The 11,502-nt window shown below is 51.4% G+C and overlaps 2 protein-coding genes across 4 annotated transcripts; one reads left to right on the top strand and one right to left on the bottom strand.

The window, feature by feature from the left end:
* The first annotated feature begins 84 nt into the window (after nt 1-84).
* Nfkbib (NFKB inhibitor beta) lies at nt 85-7,630 on the top strand. Of its 2 annotated transcripts, none has more exon segments than NM_030867.2 (6): nt 85-522; nt 4,806-4,911; nt 4,995-5,328; nt 6,471-6,559; nt 6,640-6,909; nt 7,469-7,630. In NM_030867.2, coding segments are annotated over 6 exon segments (1,080 nt in total). In that variant the 5' UTR covers nt 85-343; the 3' UTR covers nt 7,571-7,630.
* A 66-nt stretch (nt 7,631-7,696) lies between these two features.
* On the bottom strand, nt 7,697-10,676 carry Ccer2 (coiled-coil glutamate-rich protein 2). 2 transcript variants are annotated; one of them, NM_001447316.1, is given in 5 exon segments: nt 7,697-8,012; nt 9,200-9,723; nt 10,036-10,123; nt 10,276-10,313; nt 10,501-10,603. In NM_001447316.1, coding segments are annotated over 5 exon segments (819 nt in total). In that variant the 5' UTR covers nt 10,580-10,603; the 3' UTR covers nt 7,697-7,922.
* Nucleotides 10,677-11,502: the final 826 nt, after the last annotated feature.

The raw sequence follows: 11,502 nt of genomic DNA, 5'->3' as shown, positions 1-11,502 counted from the left end.
AGAAAACTACAACTCCCGGCAGGCAACGCGGTCCCGTAACCGCTTTCATACGGTGCTCCCCTCACGTTATCAAACTACAAATCCCAAAAGGCTTGGCGCCGGCGGCCATATTAATAAAGGGCGTCTGGAAAATCTGGGGAAACTCAGCGAGCGAATGTCCATCTCATTATTCTGATTGGTTCTGGTGCAGTACAGAGGCGGGGTGTGGCTATTTAATACAGTTTGATTGGGTATATGAGGGGGCGTGTTGGGGAATTCCCAATAGGGCGGAAGCGCTGGAGCTCTCGGCAGAACCCAGCGTCAGGCAGGCGACCGCAGGGGGCCACCCGAGGTGGCAGGGGCAATGGCCGGGGTCGCGTGCTTGGGGAAAACTGCAGACGCCGATGAATGGTGCGACAGTGGCCTGGGCTCTCTAGGTCCCGACGCAGCAGCTCCCGGAGGACCAGGTCTGGTCGCAGAGCTTAGCCCAGAGCTGTCTTGGGCGCCCTTAGTCTTTGGCTACGTCACTGAGGATGGGGACACGTGAGTAAACCTTAAATTACCAATTTACCCTAGGGATCTTACCTGAGTCTCCATTAGCCTATGATTTCTGTGGCTTCTTATCTTCTCGTTCCTAACTCTGATTTCTGATGCTGGACTTCCTGACCCATAACCACCAATCACTAAATTGTGAGACTAGTCCGTTTTCACTCACAGTCAAGTGTCTCAACTTTTCTGAACTCTTAAATTTGAGCTTACGATCCCCAAATCGGGTCTGAACCTTTCTGACCACTCTAGTTCCCACATCTTCTGACCTCTTGCTTCCAGATGTGGTCTTTGGTCTTTGGCTATTCTTGTATAAGCCAGATTTTGATTTCCAAAATTAATTCTTGACCCTGAGTCTACGACGCTGACACATCCAGCACTGACCCTGCAATTGAGAAACCGAGCTACTGGGTGTCATGGGCCTCACAGAAGTTGGGAGGCAAAGGCAGGTTGATCTCTGTGAGTTTGGGGCCACCTGATTGAGATGCCGGCCAGCCAGAGCTACATAAAATTTAGAAGCTCGATTCTATGAAGATGGATTCATCTGTTAGCCAAACGTCTCTCCCTAACCTTTCAATCCCTGGTTTTAGTTTAGCTGAATGTGGTGGTACACACTTGTCATCCCAGCTCTTAAGGGGCTGAGGCAGGAGGATTGCTAGTCTGAGGAGAGCCTGGGAAGACCGGTATCAAAAAGGAGGGATAAGGAAAAGGAGGAGAGGGAGCCTGGGGGGGGGGTGTGGAGCAGGAAATGTTGATTAGTAGATAAACTGGGGAGAAGGGATGGCTGTGGTGACAGTGTGTGTAAGGGAGTGTACCCGGGATTTTCTTGTCCTTTGTGCTCATTGCGTATACCCAGTGACTCAGTGCCTGACCCATGAGGGGAACCCAATAAACACTCATCTTAAAGAGCCAGGAGTAGTTTCCTTAATTTTCTAATTTTTCACTTTCTACTTTATTGGCCCTTGTTCCTTTATTGTTTCCCTCTGGTTATTTAATTTTTGTAATTTCTTTATCCTTTTTTTTTTTTTTTTTGTTCTTTTTTTCGGAGCTGGGGACCGAACCCAGGGCCTTGCGCTTCCTAGGCAAGCGCTCTACCACTGAGCTAAATCCCCAACCCCCCTCTTTTTTTTTTTTTTTGTTTTGTTTTGTTTTGTTTTGCTTGTTTGTTTTTGACAGTCTTGTGTAGCCCATGCTAGCCTTCAGGTTGTAGCTGAGGATGGCTTTGAACTTTTCATTCTCCTGTGTCCACCTCCCAAGTGTGTATCACTACATCCAGCTCAGGGATGTGCGTGTGTGTGTGTGTGTGTGTGTGTGTTCGCACTAACCACATAGGCTAGACTAGCTGGCCTGAGAGAACCTTGTCTCTTGCTCCCCACCCTCCTCCTCCTCTTTGAGACAGGGTGGCTGACCTGGAACTCACTATGTAGACCAGACTGGCCTCAAACTCATAAAGATCCATCTGCCTCTATGTCCTGAGTGCTGGGACCAAAGGTGTGCGCCTCTGTGCTCTACTCCAGGGATCTCCTAGTGTTAGGATTATAAATACTTACAACCACACCCAGCTTTTTTTATGTGGGTTCTGAACTAAGGTCACTGTGCTTTACTTACAAAATAGTTCCCCAGCCACCCACTCCACCCCCTTTTTCGTCAGTGTCTTACTATGTAGCCCAGGCTAGCCTTGAACACTACTGTAAAAAATAATAAAAATAATTGATTCAGCCATTTAGCTCCCAACAAGGACTCTGGCACTAATTATTCATTAATAAATGCCTTGGCTACAAGCTTTGGCTCATTCCCTGGCTAACTTATAACCTATTTAACGCATTCAAACTATCCTATGTCTTCCACGTGGTTACCTTTCCTGCAGTCTCCAGCCTGCCTCTTCCTTAGCGTCGTCTTTCTCAGTGTCTCAGTGACCCCTCCAGTGCCTCTCCCTGCATCTCCCTTTTTTCCTCACCATTTCCCAGAATTCTCTCTCTCTTCCTGGCAGTGTCCCACCTGTTTCCTCCCTCAGCTCATTGGCCATAGGCTTTTTTTTATCGACAGGTGTTGCCTTTAAGAAATTCTGTCCACACTATGAAACTTGTCTTTGGTTTATTTTATTTTATTTGTTTTTTGTTGTTGTTGTTTTTTGTTTTTGTTTTTGTTTTGAGATAAGGTTTCTCTGTGTAGCCCAGACTGTCCCAGAACTCTTTCTGCAGACCAAACTGGCCTTGAACTCAGAGATACATTTGCCATTACCTTCCAAATAATTTACTTTATGCGTATGACTGTTTTACCTGTGTACATGTATGTGGACTGTGTTTGTGCTTGTTGGAGCCCCTGGAACTGGAGGTAGGGATGGCTGTGAGCCACAATGTAGGTGCTGGAAATCAAGTCTGGGTCCTCTGCAAGAGCAACAAGTGGTTTTTTTGTTTTTAAAGGTTTATTTATTTATTATATATAAGTACACTGTAGCTGTCTTCAGACACACCAGAAGAGGGCATCAGACCCCATTACAGATGGTTGGGAGCCACCATGTGGTTGCTGGGAATTGAACTCAAGACCTCTGGAAGAGCAATCAGTGCTCTTAACTGCTGAGCCATCCCTCCTACCCTAGCCTTAAACTCTTGGCCTTCCTGCCTGGGATTCCAGGCAAGGTGGTGCAAGGCTGGTTTCTGCAGAGTTGGGGTTGAGCCTTATGTGTGCTAAGCTAGCACTCCCAAGTAAGCCACTGCCTAGCTCACCTTTCTTCTTTTCTTTTTTTTTGTTTTTTGTTTTTTCTTTTTCTTTTTTTCAGAGCTGGGGACCGAACCCAGGGCCTTGTGCTTGCTAGGCAAGCGCTCTACTACTGAGCTAAATCCCCAACCCACCTTTCTTCTTTTCTAATGTGCTCGGAATGCTGTACATATTTCCTCTGGAGAACTTCTGATAGACTGTGTTTTGTTTTTAGCATAATTGAGTATATTTTTTAATTTCTCTTTTGATTTCTCCTTCAGCCAGTAGGTAATAAAGAAGTACATTCATTTTCCACACTTGGAGGACTTTCCAGACCTCTTTCTGTCACCGGCTTTAAATTTCATTTCACTGAGGGCAGAGAACATGCTTTGTCTGATTTGCGGTCTCTGGTTTTTTTCTAGCGGTGCTGGCCATCAAACCCAGGGCCTCCTGAGTGTTAGGCAAGGGCTCTCAGGAACTGTGTCCCACAGATTTCATTCTGATGATGCGTGACTTAGAGGTAATGTTGGTTAGCAGTGTTGTTCAAAGCTGGGTGTGTAATTCCAGCCACAAAGAAGACGGAGACAGGAGGAGTTCAAGGTTAGGGCCTGCCTAGGAAGAGAGTAAATTCAAGGCCAGCCTGGGGACATTCATAGCAAGGCCCTGTTTCACAATAAAGGGAACCAACAGGAGGAAACTCGGTGGCACAGAGCTTCCCTGCATGCCCGCTACCTTAGATTCAGTCCACACAACTGCAGAGTCAAGGCGGCCGCTCCTGAAGAACGGCGCCTTTCAAGTTGACTCTGTTCCTGTTTTTCTGTTTGTTCAAACAGTTGGTGACAGAGACCTATTGAGATCACCAGTCTATGGATCCATCTGTTGCTACTTCTCCTTGTTATTAGATCTGTGTGCATGTATGTGTGTGTGTGCGTGTGTGTGTGTGGTGTGTGTGGTATGAGTGATGTGTGTGTATATATGGTGTGTGTGTGTGCGTGGTGTGTGTGTGTTGTGTGTGTGGTGTATGTGATGTGTGTGTGTATATGGTGTGTGTGGTGTGTATGTGTGGTGTATGTGTCTGTGTGTGTGTGTGGTGTGTTTCTGTGTCTATGTGTTTCTGTGTGTGTGTGTGTGTGTGTGTGTGTGTGTGTGTGTGTGTGTGTGTGATAGAATCTCATTATTTAGCATTTAACACTGCTGGTTTAGAACTCACCATGTAGTTCAGTCTGGCCTTGAACTAACAATCCTCCTACTTTAGTTTTCCCACGTACTAGCATTAGAGCTATTACACCTGATTATATTACTCAGTAAATACTGGTGAAACAAAGTCGGTAGCTGGGGCCTATTTGCACAGGCTTGTCAACCTTGCCACTCAGGAAGCTGAGGCAGGAGGGACTTGAACTCAAGGTCAGTGTGGGCAACTTATGAAGACCATCTTATCTCAGAACACCAACCCCGTCAGACAAAGTTTCTGGATTACCTTCTGCCCCCTGACTCTCCCAAACACTGAAATGTTTCCAACTGTGGCCACAGTTTGCAGCACATAGAAGACACTCTGTGTTACTGACCTTTGCCTTTGTCCCCAGAGCCCTGCACTTGGCCGTGATACATCAGCACGAGCCCTTCCTGGATTTCCTCCTGGGCTTCTCTGCTGGCACTGAGTACCTGGACTTGCAGAATGACCTAGGCCAAGTGAGCCACTGGGGATGTTTGCTGTAGGGAGCCGGGTCCAGCATTGTCAGTGTGGCCCTAACCCCTTCCCTCTATCCCTGTAGACAGCCCTGCACCTAGCAGCCATCCTTGGAGAGGCATCTACAGTAGAGAAACTCTATGCAGCTGGCGCAGGAGTGTTGGTGACTGAGAGAGGGGGCCACACAGCACTGCACTTGGCCTGCCGTGTGAGGGCACACAGGTGTGCATATGTACTGCTTCAGCCCCGTCCCAGCCACCCAAGAGATGCCTCAGATACCTACCTCACTCAGAGCCAGGACCACACCCCAGACACCAGCCATGCCCCTGTTGCCACGGACCCCCAACCCAACCCAGGGAACGAAGAGGAGCTGCGTGATGAAGATTGGAGGCTGCAGCTAGAAGCTGAAAACTATGATGGTGAGGGCCCCGGGCCCCAGGGAGGATGTGAGCTCCTGGCTCCTCTCGCCCAGCCTGAGATGCAGCTGATGCCCTTGGACATAGCTCAGTTGGTGGGGTGCTCATCTGGCATATATGAAGCCCTAGGTTTGATCCCCAGCGTAAACAGTATGGTGGTGTATGCCTATAATACCCTGTGTTGGGAACAAGAGGAGGAATTTAAGGTCATCCTGGTGCTACTTAGCTAGCTTGAGGCCAGGCTAGGTTACAGGAGACTGAAACAGATACCTAGTCCCAGCACCTGGGAGGCAAAAACATCATGAGGTGAATTCAGCCTATGCTACTTAGTGAGCCCCTGTCTCAAACCCTCTGCCTCACCCCCTCCAAAGCAAAACCAGCTCCTTGGGAAGTCATCCCTAAGCTCCATAAATCCTAGCATCTGGACCAAGGGCCTCCACACACACTCGGGAGTACTAAGAATTGGACATATCTTTCCTACAGATCTAGTCATCAAACCACTTATAACCCAAACCTGTCACCCACAGATCCAGAGATGCCAGGATACAGTGGTTAAACCGGGGCTACCCGCCTGCAAGGAGTCTTCCCTTCAGAACTGTTCCCAAGTATAAGGCACCAGCCCAGCCTACCCACCATGAGAGGATTCATCCCATGTTCCCAGCCATGGGCAGAGGATGCAGGGGTTACCCTCTCAGCCAGGCCTCATGAATAGACTGGGGTCATCTGGTAGCCAGAGTCCTGAGCCCCAGGTCCTTTTGGGGATTTATGGTTATTGTCATTGTATCTTTTGTTAGATACGTGGTGCTGGAGCTGAAACTCAAAGGCTGTACATGCTAGTCCAGCCTCTGTTCTTTGTGAAGGAAGACCGAAGACTTGGTGTCTTGGTCCACAGATTGCGTGATTTCATTCAGAGTCCCAGCCTCATCCCCTGTAGATCCTAGACACAGCAGGCTCAGGCTTGCACCAGCCGGCTGCTAGGGCCCAAGACTTAGGCACTTGGAGTTCAGGAGCCTGTGTGCATACCTAGGTAGGACTTGAGAAGCAAGCCCCCAGACATGGCATTCTTAGCGCATGTGGCCCTTCCCTTGCATGAAGACAGAGCGGAAGCTCCTTACTCCCTCTGACACCAGTTGCTCTGTCCCCAGGCCACACCCCACTCCATGTAGCTGTCATCCACAAAGATGCAGAGATGGTCCAACTGCTCAGGGATGCTGGAGCCGACCTCAATAAACCGGTGAGTCACCGTGGCCGTCCAGTGTAGGGAAGGCACTGTCCCCTCTTCAGGCTCGCTGACCTCTCTGGCACATCCCACAGGAGCCTACGTGTGGCCGGACCCCTCTGCACCTGGCAGTAGAAGGCCAGGCAGCCGGCGTGCTGGCGCTTCTCCTCAAAGCTGGCGCTGACCCCACCGCACGCATGTATGGGGGCCGCACCCCACTTGGCAGTGCCCTGCTCCGGCCCAACCCCGTCCTCGCCCGCCTCCTCCGTGCACATGGGGCTCCTGAGCCCGAGGACGAGGATGATAAGCTTAGCCCTTGCAGCAACAGCAGCAGTGACAGCGACAGTGACAACAGAGATGAAGGCGTGAGTCGGGAGCGGGATCTCAGCCAGAGGGTCAGGATAAACCAGCAACAAGAAGGCCTGGCTGGATGCTGTCAGGGACCCAGAGGAGGGGCACACGAGATGTGGAGAATGGTTGTAGACTTGGGCAAGGGTGGCAGTGGCAGCTGGACAGCTAAAGCCATCTGTCATGTGACACACACCACTAACCTAGGATCCCAGGACTCAGAAGGCAGAGGCAGGTGGATGTGAGTTTGAGACCAGCACAGGCTGAGACCCTGTGTGGGGAGTGACTTTGGGAGCAGGAGATGGAGAGAGAGCTTGCGGTGTAGGTTGGTGACCTTGGTCAGAACACTGATGGTAGGGAAAGACCCTCCAGTGGTGAGGGAGCATTTCTGAAGAACCCAGGCGACAGCACAGCCCGTGTAGGGTTGGTGCGGCATGAAAAGGGCTCACGGTGTGCAAAGGCCGGCGAGCACCGGACAAGAGCCACGTGGTGGGAGAAAGCGGCTCAGAGCCGTGACCTGGGCAGAGGTCAAGGTGGCAGCTGTCTAACCGCTGTGCTATCCCTCTCTATTCCCAGGATGAATATGATGACATCGTGGTTCACAGTCGCAGGAGCCAAAACCAGCCACCTCCTTCCCCAGCAGCCAAACCTCTTCCTGATGACCCCAACCCTGCCTGACTTAAGATCTAATATTAATATAGTTTCCAATTTAATAAAATTTCAGACCTGACAACCAGAGCGCAGGCCCACACTGCCTTCCTACTTGTTTCAGGTCCCATCCCTCCAGAGCCAAGTGAGCCAGGGCGCTTTGCTTTGTGCTTTATTCACTCAGGAAGGGTGGAGGAGCTGGGGGTGGGGTCCCGAGTCTGCCTGAGCCCCTGCCCTGCTCAGACTTCTCTCAGGCTTGGTTCTCAGGCACATCCTTGTTCCAGTCCCTGCCAGTTGGAAGTGAGCAGGATGCCTGGTGGAGGGGCGCTCTGAGGTCAACAGTCCTGAGCCTTAGGGAGTGTGGGCAAGGAGTGGAGTGGGGTCAGCCTTCCCTCCCCAGAGCCTCCCCTAGCATGGCGGTAGCCTTCTTTAACTGCTCCTGCATGTGCTCCAGCCGCTCCGCATTGTGTTCCTGGGGAAGATCGGAAGTATGGTTACCTCTGTGGTCATGGTGAATTGCAGCCCTGCCACTTCCTGTGCTAGTGGCCTGAAATCCCATCCTAGCTGTGTGTCGTGGTCAGTGATGGCTACCATCCTTGCTTCTACAAACCCAAACGTTCTGCTTGTCCACCTGAGCAGCATGGTGGTTCGCACAGCCTACCACATTGATCTCTTGATCCTTTATGAGTGCTGAGACTCCAGATGTGTGTCGTCACAGCTGGCTTATGTAGCAATGCTGGGAAGCGAACCCAGGGCCTGTGCATGTAAGTCATACATTCGACCGTGAACCTGCATCCCTAGCCCTAGGGGGCCCATTTGTGAAGTGATGGCCATTTTGATTGCTGCTCCCAGCTGAGGTGATATTTCATTAATTTTTAAAAATTGGTGTTTGCCTGTCCTTATATCAGATGCCTGTATATCCATGTCAGCCTAGTGCCCAGCGAGGCCAGAAGAGGGCATATGATCCCCTGGGAATGGGAGTTCCAGAGATGCCATGTGGATCCTGGGAATTGAAGCTGGGTCCTCTGAAGGGACCGTTAAACCATTAAACTATCTCTCTCTGGGGTTGGGGATTTAGCTCAGTGGTAGAGCGCTTGCCTAGCAAGCGCAAGGCCCTGGGTTTGGTCCCCAGCTCCAAAAAAAAAAAAAAAAAAAAAAAAAGAAAGAAAGAAAAAAAAAAAAAAAACTATCTCTCTAGCCCGTAATTACAAAAACAAAGTTTCTACATCTACTTAGCGTGTGTGGAGAGGTCAGAGGACAACCTGCGGGACTCAGTCCTCTCCATCCACCACGTGGGATCTAGGAATTAAACTCAGGTTGCAAGACTGGACAGCGCGAGTCTGTACCCACTGAGCCACCTTGCTGGGACAATCAGCTTGGCATGTGCCTCATCCATGGCCTCTGTCACTAGCATTGTGAGCCAGAGAGCAGCTGCTAGCTTCAGTGGGAGCTGACTTACTTGGTACAGATAATGGTGGCTAACTCTGGTGCTTCTGGGTAATTAGCGGTGTCTTCCTGGTCACTGTCCTTGCTTGGACATCGCTACCTAGTCCTGGTGCACGCTTGGTCACTCTGACCCACTTCATGGTAGATTTCACATTGTATGGCCCAGCACGAGGAGAGTCCCTTGGGCGGTCTTGGAGTGACTCCTCTACTTACCTCCTGCTCTCGAGCCTCTTCCTCCTCTGCCTCTGCCTCCTGCTTGGCCTTGGTACCTGGCTGCTCCAGGTGGTGACGATGGTTGGAGGACTCTTCATGCCTCTCTCCTCCGACCCTCTCAGCCCCCTGCCACAGATTTCGGCCTCCCCCCAGCAGCTGCATGCCTTTCTCCTCTGCCTGAAACTGGGCTGTCTCCTCATCGCTGGCCTTCTCAGCCACCCGCTTCTGGAGGTCTCCGGCACCCTCTAGACGTTGCTTCCACACATGCTCAGAGGTCTTCTCTGGCTGGCTCTCCTCTTCCTCCTCTTTCTCCTCCTCCTGGTGAAGCTGACTGTGGAGGTGCGTGTGGACTGCCTGTTCCTGAACCTCAGACTTGTGGGTCCTCTCTGCTTCTTCCTCCTCCTCCTCCTCACCCCTTATCTCCTGGCTGGATCTCATCTTTTCAGACTCCTGCTTGTTGAAGTCCCCACCCAGCAGCCTCTTCTCAGGGGACGCACAGCCTTGGGGCTCTGTCTCGAATATCTCTAGCGGGGGGGGGGGGGGAAAGATAGGATGCTCCTAGTGTAGCCAACTGGGACACAGTCCCTGAAGAGTTGAGGGCTTCCTGACATCATGATGGGAACTGTTTAGCGCTGACGGGGGAGTTACGGGCTGCAGATGTTCTCTGCCCAGTCCTTATCCTGCTGGGAGCTTCAAGGGAGCCAGGTTCTTTCAGTTGGGGCTGTGAGTAGTACCACACTAATTCAGGCCAGGGAATTCTTCCACCATGCACATGGGATAGTAGGGAGGTAGGAAAAGGATCTTGGGAATTCTGAGGGGAACTGGGGTATCCCTACCTTTGTGGAGCAGAGCTGTGCAGGGGCCTCTCTGGGCCTGGCCCAGTGTCAGCACCTCCATCACCACCTCTGCTAGACAGCGGGTTAGCTGGGAGCAAGGATGAGTGGTCAGAGGAAGGGCAAATGTAAGGGATTTGGGAGAACAGAGTGGCTACAGGATCAAAAGAGGTGGGGATACCGAGAGAAGTTGGGCAGAAGGGACTCAGCGGGATGGAGAGGGCAAGGAAGGGCTCTGCTCACCTCTTTGGAGGGTCTCGGTGTCAGGGGAGCTGAGGAAGCTGTGGAGGAAGAAAACGGGTGCTGTTCATGGTACTAATCCCAACTCCCCCCCCCCCCCACCCGCACCCGGGTCCATGTGCCAGGCACCTGCCAGATGTGCTGTTCCCATGGGCAAGCTCAGCTGCCCACCTATAGCCCGACCGACCTAAGGTGTACTTCCAATCCCTTCGTGGGCCCCGGACTCACCAGCCCCCAGCAGCAATGCCAGCAGCGGGGGCAGAGGCAGCAGCAGCAACGCTGCAGAGGTGGGTGCACGGAACAGCATGGTGGAGAATCGGGACTCTCTGCTGGGCAGACAGCCAGGGTTAGCGCCTTATAACCCAGGTGCAGTGGACCCCGCGGGGGAGGAAATGACGTCACCGCCGCCCCCTCCCCGGCTCAGGGAGAGGGGACAGCTGTGGGGCACTCTAGGAACCTCAATTATTCATGGGAACCCACTCAAGCATGCACCCCTCTGGGCTTCTGGCTCAGGAGCACGGCTCGGGGAGGGTCTCCCCGGAGACTCATATGGAAGCTGGGCAACTCTTTTTTTCGTCCTTTCCTCATCTGGAAAGTGGATCCTTGTAAATCTACTTCCCCTAGAGGTGGGAGTTCCTTCTGACCCAAGTCCCCTGCTCCATTATTCACCAGCTGCTCAGTGCTGGGACAACTGCTTACGACGCTTTCTTATATTTTTGTGACAACCCACTCCAGAACTTTTGGGTGAGGGGTGCTTCGGCAGTGCCTTGCCTTGGGGACTACACGGGGCTCCATGCCACCCCAGTACCCAATGTGTGGTGTGAATGCATGCGTGGAGACCAGAAGTCAACGGCAAGTGTCTTCATATGTTGCTCTCCACTTTATATTTTTTTCTTTTTTTTTTTTATTAACTTGAGTATTTCTTATATACATTTCGAGTGTTATTCCCTTTCCCGGTATCCGGGCAAACATCCCCCTCCCCCCTTTTATTTTTTGAAATAGGATCTCTCATTGAACTTTTGGGATAGAACAGTTAACTAGGAAGGCCCTGGGATCCAACCAACTGGTCACAATAGTGCTTGGGTTATAAGAGCACACAGCTTTTACGTGGATTCCAAGGATCTGAACTAAGGTCACACTAGCACTTTTCTTGATAAACCATCAACCAAATCCCAGGTAACTTTTTCCCCGCCCCCTACCCCCCCCCCCCCGAAAGACAGGGTCTCAAAA

This window comes from Rattus norvegicus, chromosome 1 (assembly GCF_021556685.1).
Source record: "Rattus norvegicus strain SHRSP/BbbUtx chromosome 1, alternate assembly SHRSP_T2T, whole genome shotgun sequence".
NCBI lineage: Eukaryota > Metazoa > Chordata > Mammalia > Rodentia > Muridae > Rattus > Rattus norvegicus.
The sequence above is the reverse complement of the archived record's forward strand: the minus strand, read 5'-3'. Positions and strand labels throughout refer to the sequence as shown.